The 20,447-nt window shown below is 38.2% G+C and overlaps 1 protein-coding gene across 1 annotated transcript in view; it reads left to right on the top strand.

Moving 5' to 3' along the window:
• LOC104080047 (SH3 domain-containing kinase-binding protein 1-like) overlaps positions 1-20,447 on the top strand; it is a gene marked incomplete at its 3' end in the record, with an annotated part of 93,506 nt that overhangs the window by 62,533 nt on the left and 10,526 nt on the right. The window contains exon 5 of the mRNA XM_009582301.1: positions 20,297-20,372. Within this exon, the coding sequence (XP_009580596.1) occupies positions 20,297-20,372 (76 nt within the window). The remainder of the gene's footprint in view (positions 1-20,296; positions 20,373-20,447) is intronic.

Genomic DNA, 20,447 nt, shown 5'->3' with positions numbered 1-20,447 from the left:
GAATCAACAGGGTCTCATTTTGTTGGCGTTATCGCTTTGTGTTCTAATGTGTTTTCAATTTTATGAATCATAAGTTTAGATCATATTTCACACAGAGGTGATATGAATTATTGGGGTGTTAAGTTAAGAAGGCTTTGGCAGGAATACGGGGGCAGAAAGGATTGCTGCCAGTTGAGCAGAAGCAGATGCTGTTAGGCTCTCCTGTAAATCACCGGGCAGTTTGATGTGCTCCAAGTGTTAGCCCAGTGGTAACAATGTAGGATATAGTGGCCCTTGTCTTTTAAGGTCATCAATAAATCTCTAACTAAAGGCAAAACTGAGGAATTGCGTGAAACCCCGTTAGTTTTATTGGTGTGCAGAATTCATTGCTTTGCTGTTCTTTGTTCTAAAAATCACAGAAGCAGATTATCCTAGGAAAATGAATGATGCGGCTGTGGGAGTTTAATTTGAGCAGTGCCATCAGAGCTGTGCTTTTTTAAAAAAATAAAAGAATCAAATACTTGCGCTTTGTAGTCCTTTCCTTTGCCTGTTTGCGTTGATGAATCGACCACTGGCCATGTATAACTAGAATCAGATTCCCGAGGCTTGGCTCTGTCAAATTCCCATTAATGACAGGTGTAAGTGAACTAATTTACAATGCTGCATGTGACTGAAGACATAGCTTGCCGACAGATGAATTTTTAGAAGAAATACAGTATGTGTATAGGCATGTTGTGTCTCCTGAGAAAATTCAGTGTAACACTGTTAAAGTAGCACAAGTTTATGGCCAAATAGAAATGCCCGTTTCACATGTCCTTCTTCTGCTCATGCAGCTTCGAGATATTTAAACAGGTGTTTATGCTTATTTCTTTTTTCCTTTTTCATTTTGTAGTAGCTTATCTAAAACTTCCGTTTCTAGGTTGGACTTTCCAATGTGATCTATATGTGCTTCCGTTGTTCTAACAAGCTATCACTTTTTCCTCTCCAGTATCTAAAAATAAACCTCCTAAAGTATAGGAAAATTAATTCAACCAATACATTCCTTATTCTGAGTTAACTGTATCGGGTTGGTCCATGAGTTGAGACTTCAGCTGGAAATGCTAAAGGCCATAATAGGTGAATATAAAATAAAAAGTCTTAAAAAGCCATTTTTATCTTTCTGAAAACTGCCCTTACTTGAGAAGAGACTATTGAGAGTATTTTTTGCATTTTCCATTTGAGATATATTTGTAGTTTTCCTCAGGCAAGGCTTTCATAGTTGGCTAGCAGTGGTGAATTTGAGCAGAGCTAGAGTTCATTAACAGCCTTTGATGAGGTCACATTAGTGTTTGCCAGAACTTAATGTAAATTAGATACTCAACCATAAAACTGGGGAATATTGCAGCCACCATAATGTTTTAATATAAAGGGGGAGGCTGTCATGGCTCTAGACCCAGCAACTTGTAAGATCTAGTTAACTGGTGTTTAGGGATCCTTCTCACTGCAAAACATTGAATTTATACAGAAATTTTTATTTCTGTATATATTTAGTATGGTTGGGAAAGGAGAAATGGAGAAGAAATAATGGAAGTAGACACAAGAGCTATAAGGGCTAGAAGCTCATGTCAATTAAGTCTACCTGTCCTTTGTAATAAGATAGAAATTTGTAAACCCTGAGACAGAGTGCCTGCAAGGTCTGAGTTTCTATTTTGAGCCGGTGAGCTGGGGACCCAGGAACTGTGGTGAATGCATTGTGCTGACAGTCACATCTTTGCCACATCTGTTCTGTCAGCTCCTGCCTGGTTGCTTGGAGAAAACTTTTTTCCCCCTTAATTTTCAGTTGTCATTTAAAAAGAAGTCTTCAAGAGATGCAAGTTGGAGGTTCCTCCTGGCCTTTCTAAACCGGCTAGCGATGTGCCCGAGCTCTGCCAGCGCTGCCCAGTTGCACCCATCGTGCGTGGCCAGCACTGGCTGTGTGTGCTGCACGCGTCGGTCTGCGTTCGCCTCTGTATCGCGTGGCTCGCTGCTACTTACTTTTCCCCTCCGATGCCTTTGGAGGTGCTTACTCCCCTAACAGAGATGTTGAAGCCAGTGTTCAAAATACTGAGATCATGAAAAAATGGATGCGAGCAAAACCACCTGCTCCTGAATACAAACGCTATTGAAAACGCCTGCTGAGGCAGAGAGCGTGCAATGTGAGTATCAAGTCTGTGTAGCACTTTGCACATGAAAGCACAGGTTTCTGGCATTCGTTTATTCAGAGACAGCCATCGGTGTTGGCAGCAGCGGTCGTGGCAAGCATCAGCAGTGTGTCAAACTCTGTGTAGGAACAGGGGGAAGCACTCAGGTGTTCAAGCAGCACTTGTGTTTTGCTTTGAAGTTGCTGTCTGCCATAGTCTGGCATCCCTGCCCTAACATTTATTTTAGTGCCGTCTTGTGAGGAAAGCTACGGGGGAAGAAGGACCCTGATCCCTTCTGGAGTTGTCATGAGAGCAAGGCTGCCTGCAACAGGGGCTCGCTCCTTCACTTTCCATGGAACCCTTTCCATTCCTTGGGTTCAGTGTGGAAACAGGATTTATGTGTTTCTTTCATTATGCAAAAAAAAGCACACATTTGCGAATGGTGGCTGATGTTCATGAGGCACTGTGGACATTATAAATAAATTCTTTAGAAGATTGTTACCCTCTCTGGAGTAACTAATTCACAGCAATAAGAAGGAAGGGTAGGGAAAATATGGTCGGCTCGTGAAATGAGGGACAGTCAAAAAGCAGCATGCCCGTTTTGGGGAGGCTGACTCAAAGCAGGACTTGGTACCAAGGGAATAGAATGGGAAAATGGAAAATTAAGTTTAAAGAGAGAAACAAATTTGATAACCTTGGCTGGCAATGAGTCTCTGCTGCGTCACTGAACTGTGCTACGTGGGTGAATAGTGTCTCCTGATCTCCTGTATACTTCCTGCCCTTCCCTACTACCCCATTAGGTATCTGTGCTTTCATGTTTTCTCACTTTGGTTTGTAAAATGTTCAAGCTGCCTGAACAGAGTTGTCCAGGTATTGGTGACGTGGTTCAGCTTTCACATCAGTCCGCACTAGCAGTTTTTGGTGGACGAGGTTACCCACACAGGTTTGTGCTGCTTGTGACGTTTTTTAGGCTTTTGTTTTTAATAAAGCAGCTGTTGGACCCTAAATAAATGCAAGATAGTTGTTGTCTGTGCCACAAGGCTTTACATGCATAATATTGGTCTTTATTCAGAAAAGATTTGTCCATATGAAAGTAGCACATCAAGTATGTATGAAAACATTTTCAACTTATGTTCCTGACTTGAGCTACTTGAAGAACATCTAAAAATAGAAGCAGAGTAGTATAAGAAGTATTGATAGTACCAGAAGTTACTCCTAAAAGTAACGTGGAAAATCTGGTCTGTTCTTCTGGGGGAGAACACTGGGCTTCTGCCAGCATGAGTTCTCTTGGAGGAGTGCTCTCTGGGAGGCAATACTCCTCATTTTTCAGTCATGGTTTTGATTAGGAAATCTTAGGATGTTCAGTCTGAAAAACAGGATGTGTAGGTTTAAGCTAATGCAATTTTATTTCATAATAGAGACACAATAGGAGTATATATGTTGTAAGTTGCTCTGGATCAGCTGATGATTGGTAGCTTGCTAATCACAGAAAATCTCTGAATTTCAGTTGAGTCTGTACCATTACTAAGCCTTATACCCCCACAAGCATTTAAAAAGAAGAATTGTTAAAACTCCCAAATGCAGTGCTTTAAATAGTTTAAAATAAAGCTGATTTCCTGAGTTCCAGAGATACTTGGTGGAGACATAAACTGAATTTCTAGGAAAGATTTGTCTCATGTTTCAACTTCAGTACGGAGAAAATGCTTCAGAAAGTAACAGTACTGACATTCAAGCTGGCTTTTTTTGCTGATGAGCTTCAAGAGAACTGGTTCACGAATTAAAACAATTCTAATGTAGCATAATAGCAGTAAAATCTACCTAAGTAAAATCTAATTGGTATAAATTGAAATTAAAAGATTTAAATTCATGTAATCAAGGCTTTAGGAATAAACAGTTTTATAAACTATGTCTTCATGTTTCTAAGTAAAATGAATTTTTTTTCTTGCCCCACTTGTATTTTGTCAGATAATATAACTATGATTTTTAATTGCTACATCTGAGTTGTTAAGTTTTTTAAACATCGAAAAGGTTGTAAAAATTCTAATGAAATGACATTTGATATTCTTAGCAAACATGAGCTTTGAAAATTAAAAGAACAAATACATGTTATGCAAAAAAATAAAATAATCTGTCTAACTTTGGAAATTACATAAATAACTTTCATGCTTGCTGAGGTATTAAAAAGATGGATGAATGTAAACCAAACTGAATATAGCCTATAAATTACCAAGAGTAAAATTTATACACTCATCTTTTGCTGTCTATTTAGCTTCATTAGTTTGTGGAATTTTTCTGAATGGTTTTCCTTGTTTAAATTTTCCCTAATCAAGAATTATTTTTAAAAAGTCATACCTGATGGTAGTACTTCTACTTTTATATACTTATAAATTGTATAAATTACAAATGTGTTACAGATTATTCTTCTCTCTTAAAACAAATACCAGTGATTGTGTGTTTTCTGGAACTGAAATTAATGACGTATTGTAATATAACTTTAAAATAATTTGTGACTGGAAAACAGAAATCTTCGGGAAGGAGATTGCAGGTTCAATAGGCCTTCAGACTTCGCTCTGAATCACTCCTGAACCTGTTCTGCAGCATGGTGCAGGCACAGGGAGTGTTGCTGCAAGAGATGTTGCCTTTTCTGGGAGCCATCATCTTTTGCTCATTTCCATTCTTTAAAATATCCTGATATTTTTTCTGAAAATTTGTACTTGCAGAGATAGTCCTACTCAGATCAGTTGTGATTGCTTTCAGTATAAGGCCAAAGGGGACCTCAGAGATCATCTAATCTAAGCCTCTCAACTGGATTCGGACCAAATATATGTAAATAATCCTCAGGGGATGACTGGTTTTTAAAAAAGTGTCCAGTAAAGAAAATTGTGTATCCTCCCTATGTTCCTGTATTTCACTGTTGTAGCAGAAAATATACTGTAATATCCTGGCTCTGCAAAATAATCTTTTTCTTACTCGTTTTTGTAGGAACCATGTTGAACAATTTATTGTCCTCCCCTTTAAAATCTACATACTGACTAAGTTTATCATGTCCTTCCTTACTCTGGTTCTTAAAACTAGAGAGAACCTGGTTTTTTTGCTTTTATCTTTTTAATGTATGAGTTCAGAGGCTTTTTTCTTTTCTCGTAATTGTGTTGGCACTCCCATGAGAATGCCTCTGTAGAGAATGGGCTGTGTGTGTATAGGGAATGTGTTGAGTGTACCTAAGTACGTCCAGTGTAGACATGTTTGTGTGTAAATGCTCACTGAATAGTATACGTCAAATGGGAGTGAGAGTGTATAGTATCTTGTGGCTTGCTTAAATGTAAATCTTTAATTTCTTCCAAATTATCTGAGAAGCCCATGGTGTGTTTCCCTCCCCTGCCCTTTCTCAGTCATTTTTAAAGTTGAATGTTTGTGAGGAGGCAGTACTAAGAATTTATAAGGTTTTTGTGGAACAGAGCATCGTCTTAATGATGTTTCAGTTTCTTGATCATCTTTCCTTAATAAACAAAAGCCAAATCAAATGCATAAATGACATTAAATTTCAGTTTGTTTTGTTTTTTTTTTAACAGAGAGACCAATACACTCAGAATTTGTCATAAGCTCATTGTCCTGTAGAGTTATTTGCAAGACTTTCTGTCTGGGCTGTTCACAAAAAGTCTGTACATCCTCACTCACATTGCCTTTCCTAGCTGTCAGTCTCAAGAAGCCAGGAGAGACTAGGCTGGCTTGGGAAAGGAGAGGAAACTTCTCGCTGCGAGTGAGCAGAGGTAGGAAAAGCTCCAGATTTCCTGTGAAATAAACAAGTGGAACCTTTGTTTCCCCGGGATGGCCCGGAGCGTGAGTCAGTGTCAGGGCTGGGCTCCCGCTCTCGCTGAGCTGAGCTCATGCAAGGAAGGGGCAGGACTCCAGGGCTCTTCTTGGACACTTTGAGCTGCCGAAAGGCAGCTTGGCTTCACAATGGGAGAGGAGGTATTTCTTTTACAATTAGTTGGGGGTTTTCTTCTGTGGCTGTTTAAAACTGTATCGTAATATATATTCTGCAGAGCACAGGATTCGACTGCAGGGTTCTTTGGTTCTTCTGCACACTTTGTAGATGCTGGGTAGGTAAAAAGAAAAGAAGGAAAAAGAGTGCCGGGGATCCCAAAGTCCCTTTCTGCTATAGAGGACCGTATTAGAATAGGGGGTTACTTTTGTGTGAAAACATATTCTGTCCTGGCTCTGTTTAGCTTAAGTTTTTTTCCTTTCAGACTGTTTGGCCATTAAACTTGCACAGATGTTTTTTATTTCTATATGATTTAGTTTCAATTTTCTTACTCTAAGGAATAATGTAACTTTACAGTTAAGCAAGACTAGTTGCACGGTCTTTAGGATGTGTTTCTCTTTCAATGTTTGCTTAGTAAACAAAAATTCACCCCCGCTTTTTTTCCTTCCCAAATGCACTAATAGAACTATACTTCTTCTTTTTGGCAGAAAAAAGAGGAGGAGCTTTACTAATTCCTCTTCTGTGTGAGGTGACATTTGGAGTCTTTGGTACAAATGAGGAAAACTGATACGAATTATTTTTGGAGAAAATTATATTGGGATAATAAAATCTAAATGGAAATTATCCTTTCCTTCAAGAAAAAGCAAGGAAAACTGGAGTCAACTGATGCTTGTAAAATTTTATAGAAAGCTGAATGGAGAGACACCAAGTAAACTGTTTAATGATTTGCAGATACTTTGGGGACTCTTAGTAGAAAAATGTAAATTTCTCTCAGCTTTGGCTTTTCACAGCTAAAGTCAGTAAGCTGTGTGCAGAAGTGAAGCTACAAGTTTTCTGAGTTGCTTTTTCTCTTAAAATGTGCCATGTGTCTTTCTTTTTTTCTGCCTTAAAAAAAGAAAAGAGGAAGGAGGAAAGGAGGAGTGCAAAAAGAACATAGACCAGCCAGGCACTCGGTGGGATAAAAAGTCTGTAGGCCAATTTCTAAAATGCCTTTTTAACTCCTTGTTGCATGTGTTTCTATAGGACATCAGTGGCATTTTGTGTTTCTAAAATAGTTCTTAAATACTATGGACATGAGCTTGTATTATTACAGTTAGTTGACTAAGTGCTTCGTAAAAACTTCCCAATAAAAACCAAGGAGGGGGAGAGAGGACTCAGCTCCTGGGGAGGAAGTCCTGATGCAACAGCGACTGGTAGCCAAGTACGGGCTGCTGGTGCCTGCTTTCTGCTGGGCGCTGGGCTATTTGCCACACGCTGGCCACCCAAAGAGCAGTAGACTTCCATATGTACAGCTGACAGTTTCTTCTGCAGCAATCTCTGTACCTAAAGCACTTGCTGAAAAGAAAAGCTGAAACACATGATATTAGTCATTTTCCATTTGTGTTTCGAGTTTCAAAGCTTCGTCCAAAGGAAAAGAGACGAAATTCCAGGCAGTTGAAGGAGAACTGGATGGAGATGCTGATGCATTTTGCTTTGTCACTTGTTGCTCTGCAGTTTTCCTGTAAGAGTTTAAAATAAAAATATCTCCCTGATTTGCCTCAGTAACTTCTGTCCTGATTTCAGTGATGCAAGGTGGGGAAAAAAAAAACACTAAAAAATGAAAATTAAAGATAATCTGAGGATAAAAGAAGAAATATAATGCCAAATTGGAAGAAATATTTGCTGTCAGCACTAAGCTTAGGACTATTTGCATGACAGTATGGGTTTAATCTTTTTTAATCATTGAATTTGAAAAATATAATTGAACAGCTACTTGGCAGTTTGTTGTCAGCATCATAAATTTCACAAAAGAGCAAAGAAATATTGTTGCCACTTCAAAAATGAAGATATTAAAGAAGAGCCATTCCCTGCTTATTGTTTTCCTAGATTTTTTTTTTTTGAGAGAGAGATAAAAGTAGCTGCACTGCTTTCCTTGCTGCTGCAAAAGGAAGTAGAGATCCATGTAGCAGTTGTAAGGTTCATTAATTTTTGTAAAAGAGGGAGGTTTCGTAACAGCGGTTTCTAAACTGGATGGTACAATCTGGATCATGCTAGTTACCAACTGCAATCTAGACCGGCACGGTTCTCCTGGGAGAGTAGGAAGGAATTTCATTCACTCAGTGCAGACTGACTAAAGGATTCTTCCTAGAGGAGACAGATAGAAATTAATTGTGAACTGCAACCTGCAAATGGTAAAATTCCTTGCGAGGGGTGCATGAGGACATGATCTTTTACGTTTGTGTGAGTCACAGTTAGTAAAAGGCGAAAATGAAAAATAAATAAAGCAGGGAAGAAAGAAGACTTACCTGCTCCAAAAAATACTTTATTTACAAAAGCACCATCTAGCATTGCAAATCTGCAGCTTGAGGAAGAAAAAAAATGAGCTTGTTCATACAGCTCATTTTGATGTGCATGCTTTCAGTGCTTTGAGATGAGGGAGCGTGCTGTGTGGGTTTCATTCTGTATTTGCTTTTTTTTTTTTAAATTTCATTTGCTAAAGTGTTTTTACCCATCGGTGATTCTAATATGTCTTGCTCCATTTGTTTCAGCAGCATCTACCTAATCTAAACTCTTACATTCACTCTCACCATTAACCTTTTAGGAAGGCAGATTTTTAGTTCATTAATGATTTGAAACTGACAGCCTGACAGCATCAAATGTCAAGATTCCAAATTTTACAGAAATATAAATGTTATAAAGCGGGCAAGTTAAGACACGTAGGTTTCTCTCCTGCCCAGCACATCAAGCATATCGGTAGAAAAAAGCCTCTCCACTCCCCTCCCTGCCCATAATTTGAAATTTTAAGAACTTGTCAAAATACCAAGTTACAAAGCTTTAGAGTCTGAACTCACCTGCTGGTAGAACAGGTTTAACTGTGGAGAATAGTGATTTAAAAAGCAAAATGTGTACTCTTCTGTTCTCCAAGCTACCCAGAGTTTTAGTGAAAATGACGTTTCGCTGTTCATATTCATTCACGTTTTTGTTCCTACCCCCTTTCCCGTCCAAGAAGTTAAACCAAAAATTTTGCATTGCATATTTTACCTACTTATTTCTTTGACCGTTATTTGAGATAGCACATATTTCTCTGGTGACTTGCAGAATGCTAATGAAGATATTCTTCATCTGTGGTCTGTAGACTGCTGGTGGTCTGTTAAACACCTGGTAGTTTTAGTGCATGGATAGCTGGATGGGACATTTGGTGCTGGCTCAGAACATTTCTTAATAGAGCTCAACAGCTGGAAACAAGAACTAAAGTAATTTTCCATTTAAGCAGTTCTGAAATCACTGAAGAGATGTTTTGTAGTTGTAAATGGGAAGCTAGGAATCTGTGAAACAGTCTCTCTAATTAGATGCCTTCCCCACTGTGAAGGTTTGAGACTCTCCTTTAATGCAAAAATATGAATTACATGAATGTGGAGTATATAAACAGTTACAGCTCACCATAAACATCAATATCATCGCTGAGGGAGCAGTGTGTATTCATACACTGAAATATTGAAATGTTGTGCATCTGAAGACATCTTAAATCTATAAGCACTTTCTCAGAGACAGTTAAAGCCTTTTCAGACTGCTTGACAGAGTCAAATTTATTCAGGAGGTTGGTAAGTTGTTACGAGTGCTTTGCTGATAGTGTTGTGGTAGACGTAGTCCATCTTACAGGTCAAAAAAAGTTTGAGATGGCTAAACAGGAAATGCAAATGTATATTTCTGTACTGTGGATTTGTCTTTTTCATTACAGTAGCTGACTGTCAATCCAGTGTTTGCTTTTTATAATCTTTTAGACTCATAGTGGGTTTCTCTGCTTCTGTGGAAACTACAAAAGATGGCCGAGGAAAGCAGACATACATGCCATAAAGCATTTTCTCCATCGAAAATTTCTGTAGTGGCTTACAAACCAGAGGATTTAAATTAACCTGTAAGAGCTACTGCTTTATAATTTTAAAGACTTTTAAAATTATTTTCTCCATATATCTTTGTTCTCCCTGTGGTTTTGTTTTCTTTTTAACTTAAAAACTTAAAGTTTGTTTGATAATGTTTGGGAGGAGAGAGGAGTTGGAGTAATCCTTTGAAGTTTCCCTTGTGTTATCACTTTGGTTTCATGTTACCTTGCTTTATTTAGATTTACTTTCCAAAGTGTACCGTATTCAATATTCCATTTTCATATGTTAAAGAATGAGATTTCCAGGGAATCGGAAGATCCTGAGACATCTGTAGTTCAGATCAAAATTGTGCCTGGGCTGGTATCATGCCTCCAAACAGAGGTCAATACTGGAAGCCTAGGGAAGAGTGTGAGAACAGGGTAAACACACAGAGAAATTTCTGCAGTGAGTCTTCACAGCCTTCGTCTTGAACTTTGTGTTTAATAACCCTAATGGATTTTTTTCCTCATCAAATCGGGTAGTCACGTTTTCATTGCACCTAACATGTTAGCATCTGTAACTCCCATGAAAGAATTCCACTCAGCTGGAACACACACTGTGGGAAGGAGTTACCTCCCTTTGTTTGTTTTGAATGTGGTACCTGCTAATTTAATCTGATAGCCCTTAATTTTTATTGCTGGAAGAGATAATGAGTGAGTCCTCCCTACCTACCTTCTCAATGCCCCTCCTGATTTTTATAGACTTGTGTTAAATCACCTGTGTGTATCTTTTTTTCCAGAATGAGGAATCTCTTCCATAGGTTTGATCATTCTTGGTGACTTTCTGTCTTTTCCAGTTCTTTTAGGGACTAAGGTGGTTTATATGTGAGGGGGAAAGGAGATGGGAACGGCACACAATGATCTAGGTGTTGGATGGATTTATACAGGATTTTGATTGCTCTTCACTCCTTTCCAAAGTATTAACAGCTATGTGTTTCAAAGCCCATAATTTCTGTCTAAAGATAGCATTTTTCCTCCAAATGTGTAATTTTACTTCTCTCTGAACTGGATTTCTGTCTTTCCTCTTTCCTGGATCATCTGTGGACATGTGGAAAACAAGAGCCTTGATCTAGATCCCTGAGGGACTCCAGTGGTCACCATGATGAAATCCTGCCTTTTGTTTTCTGTCTTTTAATTGGTTACTTATCCAAGTTAATCTTTTTTAAAAAGTTTGGACAGTAAACTCTCTTTAATCTGCATCTCAGTTTTAGTTTTTAGTGTGCACTTAGGTCACAATTTCAATCTTCTTCAGGAACCAGGACCAGCAACTTTTTTATTTGTGCGTTTTAATGAAAATTGCTGTGATTTGGCCATGCAAAGTAGAAAAGATCATACTGCATTGTATTGCTGTAACACCAGTATTTATTGATTAGATAGCTGGGTTTATAGATTTATTGATAGATCTATAGATAGAGAGATACATATAGATATATAGATAGATGGATAAAGATAGATCTATAGATAGGTTAGCTGGCTGCTGTCCTGGCAGGTAATATGCATGGACTACACAACTAACGTATTTTAAAATAGTAACTATCATGGGATTCTGTTGACTGAATTTAGATGTCTATGATGTTGCTAGTACTCAGGGTTTCTTCACAGTCTGTAGACTAAAAGGCATTATTAGGACATGACCTTTCTTATCCCAAAGGAGAAGTCCAGATTAATTGTATGCTCCAGTGACAGAAGGGAAGCCTGCAGTGACTGGCCCATATGTACACATCTGGCTCATAGAAGATATTTAAGTGAAATGAACTCCATCTGTAATAACTACTTCAGAATGACAACATTTGTTGTTTTGCATCTCCCTGACAAAACCAGCTGAATGCCATTGTTCTGAGAAGTATAACCAGATCACATGTAAAATGTGATAGATTCACATATAGTTTAACAGAGCAGAAGTGAGGGTCTGTATGAAACCGTAAATTTTAAGATTTTGTAGCTTTTGAATGGCTAAGTAAGAAATCATACTTAATGATCATTAAAATAATAAGTAATTGTGAATAACATATTAAATAGATCAAATTTGATGAATACAAGATAAAAAGAGTAATACAAGATAATTTTAATTACAGCACCTAGTGTTTTCTCCTAAGAAAATACACACCTGGAAAATCTACCAGAGAACTTACTACTCTGATCTTTGTTTCTTACTCATTCTCCCTTTTTCTTTTAAAGAACTTTTCCCAGAAAAAAATAGACATTTAATTGTTGTTATCAAATAAAATGTGAAGGAGTAACAAACTCTGAGCCATCAAGGAATGTGGACATACATTGATTACATCATCCTGGTCTTCCTTTCTCCCTCCCCTTTCTAGTGTATGTAATCCTTCACAGTGGTATGCCAAAGGTAGTACAGGCTTGCCATTTTGTCTTTATTTTGCTTTGAACATTCAGAACCACATAAATCACTCCTTTTCTGTCCCAGTAAGTGATTTTATAGGTCTTCTCTGTATGTGATTTCCAAATACTTTTTGACCTAATTAAGTAAAGCACCAGTAACTTCTTTCCTTAAATATTTCAGAAGTTACAGCTATTTTGAAAAATAAAACAGTTCTTAATCAAAGCAAATGTGACTATTCCTTAAGTATTCAAAGCATTTGTTCTTAGGCTTGATGTAGTTTAAGCAGTTAAACTAATTAGAAGAGGCAATTTTGCTGCTTTTTTCAACTGTAAAAAAGAAGTACATGCGAAGAATAAGCATCTGTGATGAATCAGAAAACAAAGCCCCAGCAAAATCATGTTTTCTAAAATCTCCCTTGTTTGGGGACCTCTATGCTGTTTTCTTTGCTTTGTTTACTTTCCTACTTGCTTGTCTGCTTGGATTCCAGTGCCATGACAGTGTATGACAGATACAGCAGTTGTGAGATGCCTCGACATTCAGTACTCTATTTCTAGGGCACCAAGTGAACTGAGTGTGGTGTAACGTAATCACAACCTGTTTACCACTCTCTGGAATGAGAATTAGAGTATTGTAGTAGGATTTAGACTGACATGCTATTTTTGTCTCCATTTTTTTTTCTTTTGTATTCAAGAAGTAACTTTTGTATTTGGTAAAAACGTATCAGTTTCTGTGTGAACACTAGAAAACTTTTTTCCCCCAGATACCTTTAGTTTTTCTGCATATGCATCCTAATTCCAAAAGCCTTTAGCATTCAAGAAGGATATACTTGTTGACTACTTGAATGTTGCTTTCCTCTAAAGTAGTGCTGGCGCAGTAGCCAGTTCCCAGAGGACTGACATTCACCAACAGTTACAAAGCCTCCACCTCTTCACTGTTGACTTCAGACAACTTGTCTCCTTTGTCCAAACTTGTTAATTGTGGTAAGAGTCATGCTGATGGCTGAAATGATGGTAATTTTCAAGGAGATCCAGCGGGATGAAGGCATTGGTCTTTTGCTTTGTAAGACCAAGATTTTATTTGGAGGGACATCTTTTATTTAGAGATTTGTTGATTTTGTCTAGACAGAGAGAATTAAGGTGCCAGTGGTTCATACGCCTTTCGCAGCACTTAAATACAGGGTTTCACAACCTTGCTGTAGAAGGGTAAAACCTTTCACAGGTAAAATCTTTTTCAAAAGAAAAAAAGGATTTAATTATTTACAAAAATATGCTGTAATTCAGAAGGCCTGTGTTCATCCAAGTCCAAAAGTCATTTAATATAGACATCGGTTGGAAAAACTGCACTTAAGTCTTCTGGAATACGGACTAAATGTGAAAATGCGTTATTTTCAGATTGTCCAGTAGAAGGTAATATAGCTTGATTATGTGCAAAGAAACTATAATAGGAAATTTTAAAATACTTTAATTGCTTTGTTGTCTGCATTCTGTGAAATACTTGCCAAATACCCCACTAAAAAAGTTCTGTGGGTGTGTGCCACATCTGATCCTGTGGTCAGGGCGCCCATTCTTTATGGAAGTATCATCTGGTATGTAGAGCTGAGTACTTGAGCTGAGTACTTGTTCGTATTTAGTCTTTTGAATGATGTAAAGGGCAGTACTACTGCAACCTTTCCTTGAGTTGCCCTGAGCATGGTCAAAATGTGATATGCTGGCCCCAGGAATTTTTAAAGCACTCTGTGAGATGCTCACTATGCTTTCCTGATGAGCTTAAGCTGGTATAAATGAGCGCTGCAACTAAGAGTTGCACCTTATCCCTATGACCATAAACTTTCCTGCCACAGTTCTACCCAAATGTTTGTGCAACTGTTTAGTGAAGCAGATAACATTAAACCTCTCTTTTGTTCTTCCTTCCCCTCTGCAATACTTTTTAATATGGATCGATTCCTTCCTCTCCCATTGCAGACATGCTAATGTCACGGCAGAGGGGAGGAGTGGTGGCAGGAATCTGCGGCCACAGGTGGGTCCCCAAGGACGTGACCACCTTTGGTGGGTGGGCTTGGGCAGTGACCGGGCTGCTCCCTCTCTCTTGCTCACAGCAAGTGAATTATGAGACACCTGTGAGACACCAATTATGAGACATCCTGTCTCTCTGCTCATACTCAGAGTAAACTAGGAGCAGGAGAATAAAAAGGATTTTGCTTGCCTGTGCTTGTGACAGTCTGGTTGTAATTGAGGACTTGATGAACACTTGTTTCCTGTCACATTCATTCACCTAACCTAGTTTTAAGGAAATTACCCTGTGTTGTGGCTGGAATGTCCTCATAGATGATGTCAGTAGAAATGCGTGCAGCTTGGGCAACTGGGGCTCTCTGTATTAGCTGGGCGTGCATTGCACAGATGTACCTGTCTAGCTGGTATTAAAAGATATTGATAATTATAGTTCAGGAGCATATGGATGGTATTTCTACTAAAGCACAGCTGGGTAGAAAGTAGGTGCAGAGGAAGAAGCTATTTTAGATGACCGAGGCAATCAAATGTGCAGGTAGGTGCTTAATCACACTTTCCCTAAAGAATTTTTATTTTCTCTATAAAGTTTTCTGAAAATTCCGATTACCCTCTTTGAAATGCCATGTGGTGACCCTTTAGGAAATCTGTTAACTCTGTCCTTTTGGGAGACGCCAGGATAGTAGTACTTGATCATGCTGTCACAGAAAGTACTTTATGTGGAGTTGAATGTTGGTATCATGGGAAAAACTGAAATCCTGGACATTTCTCTTATTTTGTCTCTGACAGAGTAAGGGCATTTTGACATCTGAAAGCCTCTGGGGTTTTTATATTTGGGTTCTTTCAAATTTTTTTCAATTCAAGGTAGTCCAAGTAGGATGGATAAAGGACTTGATGATGTTCCTTAAGCACTTGAAGCATATTAGAAAAACAAGAAATTAATTTGGCTCCCCCTTCACAACACCAGCATTGTACATAGTCAGTGAGAAGCTTGTTTATGCTTCTGTTCATCCAGAGCTGGAAGAATCTAGCGACCATTTCTGCTTCTTTGTGAAAAAAATGTTCTCATTACAAAATGGACTGTCAAAAATACATTAAAGAATACAGCTTTTATGTTGTCACCAATAGTAGCCTTGGATTTGCACGTAAACCTATAGATAAAAAAATTCTCATGCATGTAAACAACATTCAAAAATAGTAGTTGAATGTTAAAAGGAAGTATTGTGGTCAAAGAAACGCGGCACGTTTTTTCCCCTGACCTAATCGCTGAGGTCTTCCGAAATTCTGAAAGTTCTCAAGATACATAACTGTCTTTTCCTCCTCTGTATAAAACATCAGTGCATATTGTTACATTTTCACTATTCAAACTGACAAATGCTGTTAAACTTAAAAACGTTAGTGTTTCCAGCTCATACAGCCCATTTTTATGAATTCTTTAATGTCTGATGTATTCCTTAAGAATATCTTCATGGAGTTACATTTCAAGTAGCAGTTCCAAAATATTTTATCTAGGGTAAAGACCTCAGTACACTTTCCAGAATAAATACTGATGCTAAGTAAATCTTTTTTTCCTTATTCCCGAGTAAATAAGCTGTTGCTTGGAGAAGCCTATATTTATTAAAGGAGAGTCAAAGGATAAGTATGTTCCTTTAGTGCAAAGAAGTATAACAAAATCTTCTGTATGGACCTAGCTGATGCACAAGTGACAATTCAATTTGAATTTTCAGATTAAATGTTCTGGAGACCCAAGACCTGAATAACAAAAGTAAATAAGTCAGTTTTCAACAACAACAGAAAACCCTGAAATACGATTTTAAAATATCCTGAAGGAGAAAACTTGATCACAGGTCTACTTTTCTTGCTCTGGTCAGGGTTGAATAGTTGTAGGGAAGGGCCGTAGTGCCCTCAAGTGAGAAAAACTCACTTGTATACTGCCCATTACGTGCTCTGCTTCTCTTGTGTTGTTCTCTGCTGTTGCAGGGATTGCAGTTGAGCCAAAATACATAAATGAAAGGAAATGAGACTGTTTAGATTGTACCGTGACCTCATGCACGCGACTTTGTGTGCCACCTCAACCACTTCTGTAATCACTGTTAATTCAGTATCAGAGGGAACCAGTTTGCAGTGACAGGGATTTGCAGTGTACCGAACTGCCATCAAGGCCTCTTCTGCTAACAGAACCTGTTATTTAATGCTAAACTGTCCTTCCGTTGGCTTCATAAAACCAAGCATTGAGTGGCAGGTTGCTGCTGAATCTGTCTCATCCCTCTGAATATCTGTACACCAAATCATGGTTATTATTCATGCTTTTATCAGCTGTTTCTGCAGCAAGAGGGCACTTCATCCCCTTTCATCTTTACGATTCACGCGTCAGGCGATTAGGGGGATTTGTGTCTGACAGCTAAATAATCTAATTATATTCGCCTTGCAGAAATAGTGGGATCAAGATTCTGCCTGTTTTGTTGATATGCTCTGTTGTATGTTGGGAGTCACCCTAGGCTTGTAGTTAAGAAATATGAACTCTGTTTCCACCATGTGTTTCTTGTGTCACAGGACTAAGCAAGTCAGAGTGATATCTGCAGAGTAATGTAAGTGGAACAAGGCTGACTGCCACCACCTAGAAATTAGACTTATGGTAATCAACATACTGGAGGAGGATAGAGGGAAACTGAAACGGTGCTCTTCAGGAGTGTCTCTGAACCACCAGGCTAGAGATACAAAGGCAGAGGGGAATATGCTACCCTTTTTGCTGGTGCTGAAGCCATTCTGCAGCCAAGTATTCAAGATATACAGGGCCAGAGAGAAAATGCAGAACTTCACTTGTCTTTGCAGCCTGGCGATGACGACACAGCTGGGAAGGCGCCATAATGGCATTCTGGTCCGTGATGCATGTGACTTTTTACTGCAGACATTATTGACAAAATGATAGAGTCAGGTAAATGGAGAGAGAGAGTTCATGTTGGGACATGTCAGGGGATGCTGGCAGGGTTGAGGATCCTGCTCTTGGATTTGGAGTGTCTAAATTCCTAAAAAGTCCTTCCAAGTTCTACATCTTGTTTTGTGCCTGTGTCACAAAGAGGTAAGATCTGCTTGCTTCTTGGGAATTTTGAGCCTTATAGGTGGGAATGAATCAGGTAAAAGATTAAGTAATGTGAAAGCTGGAGTTGTATATAAGTATTTTGCAGCATAGATCAATGTGTCTAGAAGGGCTTGGGGGATTTTTTTTTCTGAATTGACCTTCTTCTTATGTAAAGGAAGAACAGAGGAGGAGAAAGAATTATATTGAAATCTTCAGTTCAACCCAATTAGTGTTTTCTTTGCTCCCGTGTTTCCTTTTTTAGAAGTGAAGGAGATTTTGTTAAATTATGCTGGGCCTTCAACTAGAGAAGAGACCAAAATACCCTATAGTAACTAGTCCCTGAGAAGAGAAGTCAATGTCATGGAGATGTGTGTTGGATCAGCAAGAATTTAAGTTGGACTTCCTCGGTTCTCCTAGCCACTAGTAAATTTGGTAGATATTTAACCTGTATGGGAGTATGAGTGATGTAGAACAGTTGGAGAGTCAGAAGGAAAGTTTCTGCTCATATGGGAGATGTGTCTGCCTCCCATTTCTCTTTTCTTGCCAGAAAAATTGGTAACTGTGATAATATTACTTGATCTGGGACTCCCAGTACACAGATCTTAACTATACCTGAGGTTTTATCCTGTTAAAGCAGAACCATCAGACTTAACAGATCATAGAGGATTCAGTGTCTCTTAGAGTGAGGAAAGTTTATTTTGCATGTTTCCTAATGAACAAATATGTACTACATTAAGTTTCATGGACATGTTTTCAGAAAGTGGTAACAAATGTTTTCCATGCAAATGCATGGATCAGTATAGACCAATTGTAAACATAAATAAATCATAATTTAAAAAAATCTCCTTTAGTACCATTTTACAGGAAGAGTAAAACATCTTGGCAGCGCACGTCCACCTGAAACCAAATTTTCATGGCTTATCCTTTTTTTTTTCTTTTTTCCTGTCAGTGGTGCTTGTGTCACCCCTATAAATCCTTGGGTGCGGTTCCCTTACAATTAAAGAATACCAGTTCCACTTGTCTTGTCCTCTCCCTGTCCCACAACAAATTCAGGTATCCCTCCTCACTAGAGTGGGTTCTGCACAACCCTTGTTTACATTATTTGAATTATGACTTTCTATATCCTCCTAGTAGATATAAACATTCCTTCCTCTCCTCATCCAGAATTCTGGGACAACTTTGCTCGTTCCACAATAAATCATCTTTGGATCTTGTAGGTCACTGTGATCTTTCAGCACACCCAGTTTTGTGCTGCTCTTCATCTATCAGTAGACCTGTCAGGAGTCCAGTTTCTCATTTCTGTGTTCAGGCTATTTCTATATGTGCAAAAAGAGTCATGTCTTCAGCCACTTTGCTCCCTGGGCTTTTTATCTTCTCTCCTGAACAAATTGCAGCTCATGCAAAGACTACTTTCCGATCTGTCTCCTATCTCCCAACAAAAGAACAGCCTTGTTTGGATGGTATTCTCTTTTCTGTTCCTAAGGAGTCTGTTGGTTCCCCATGCTGATTTATCACCCGCACAGGCATTCTTTCTGAACAAGCAGATGAATGAGTGTTTTCAAGTATTGCACTTGCATCTGCTTCTATAAATTAAGAAATTACATTGCAGCATGCCCTTCCCACTGGGATACACTAGTTTCTTCCTCTTTGCCCATGATTCTTTCGCTGTGATTTTTCGCTTGTTAAATTTAAGCTTGTTGTGGGTTTATCTGTGTTTTGGTTTCATGGCATAAGATCAATGATTCATGTCTGATAAAGCAATTACCAAATGCTTTCCTTTAATTAGTTGTTCTTGAATAACAATTTCGTCTTTAAAAAAAAGAAAAAAAACCTAAATTAAAGGGTTTTTTAATATTCCTTTAGTAAGCATTCCTTTCTGAGTTAAATAGCAGTGCAGTTTAGAGTATGTCCTCTCATCATTTTCCAAAACATTTTATGAAGCAGAACTGTGAATAAAGATTTGATCATGAATGAGCATGCACTGAGATGTGCAGCTATCTTGAACTGCACTGTTTGCCTCTGAACCAAAAGCTGTCTTCCCAGTCTTGCTTTCATCTTGAAGGCATTCTGTGCTTTTATCTACTCATATCTATGTAAACAAGTAGTAATTACACTTATGTCCTCAACTACACATGGCTGGGCTTTTAAAGCTAGCCAGCTTTCTTGATAGGGAGAAAAGCTGAGTGAGAGAGGGGATAATATGCATATAGTAATTGGTGAAGATATATAAAGATGAATATCACCAATTTTATTTTATTTTGTTGGGGGCAGGTAATGTTTTTTTACTGTTCTTTCAGCTTACCTGTCTGAGGCTGATTATTGCTTATTGTAGTACTCCTCTGTAAAATTAATTATTTTTGCTCAAAATAAACAAAAATGGGAACCATTTAAAGAGATATTGTCAACTTAAAAATCACACTCAGACTAGAATGACTGAAAGGAATACTCTGTGTATGGATGGAAGTCAAGGGTTTTTTCCCCCACTGTTTTTTTCAGTTTTACTTTTGGTACTGAATAGCACCTTTCCTTAAGTAATTTCATCACATATTCAGTCCACCAATGAAACTTCTATGAGTCGTTCCTGAAACTGTGTTAAGGGGTTAATGTTTAAAAATGTTAGTAAATATTTTTTAAAGGGAAAATTTTAGGATCACATTTTTATGAATTCTTTATCATTTAAAAAAAAAGCTAACAAAAACCCCACAGACAAACCTAAATATAGTTTAATTTGCTTCTGTTTCTTTACTGTCCTTTTTCTACTCCTATGCTTTGCATTTCCATTACAATTTTTTATGTTGTCCAACTTTTAACTGAACCTGCAAATTTTAAAGGAGAATAATTTTTTTTTTCAGAGTGTTGGGAAGAAATTACCTCCAGCCACAGCAACTCAGGAGCCAACAAAAATAGAAGTGGACAGCAGAACAAAAAGTAGGTTTCATAGTTTTTTCTTCTTTGCACTTTGTGCTATTAAGCCTCTTAAAAGCAAGCTGAACACTTTTCTCT

Source organism: Fulmarus glacialis, unplaced genomic scaffold (assembly GCF_000690835.1).
Source record: "Fulmarus glacialis isolate BGI_N327 unplaced genomic scaffold, ASM69083v1 scaffold2467, whole genome shotgun sequence".
Taxonomy (NCBI): domain Eukaryota; kingdom Metazoa; phylum Chordata; class Aves; order Procellariiformes; family Procellariidae; genus Fulmarus; species Fulmarus glacialis.
Note: the sequence above shows the minus strand (reverse complement) of the source record. Positions and strands in the feature narration are given on the sequence as shown.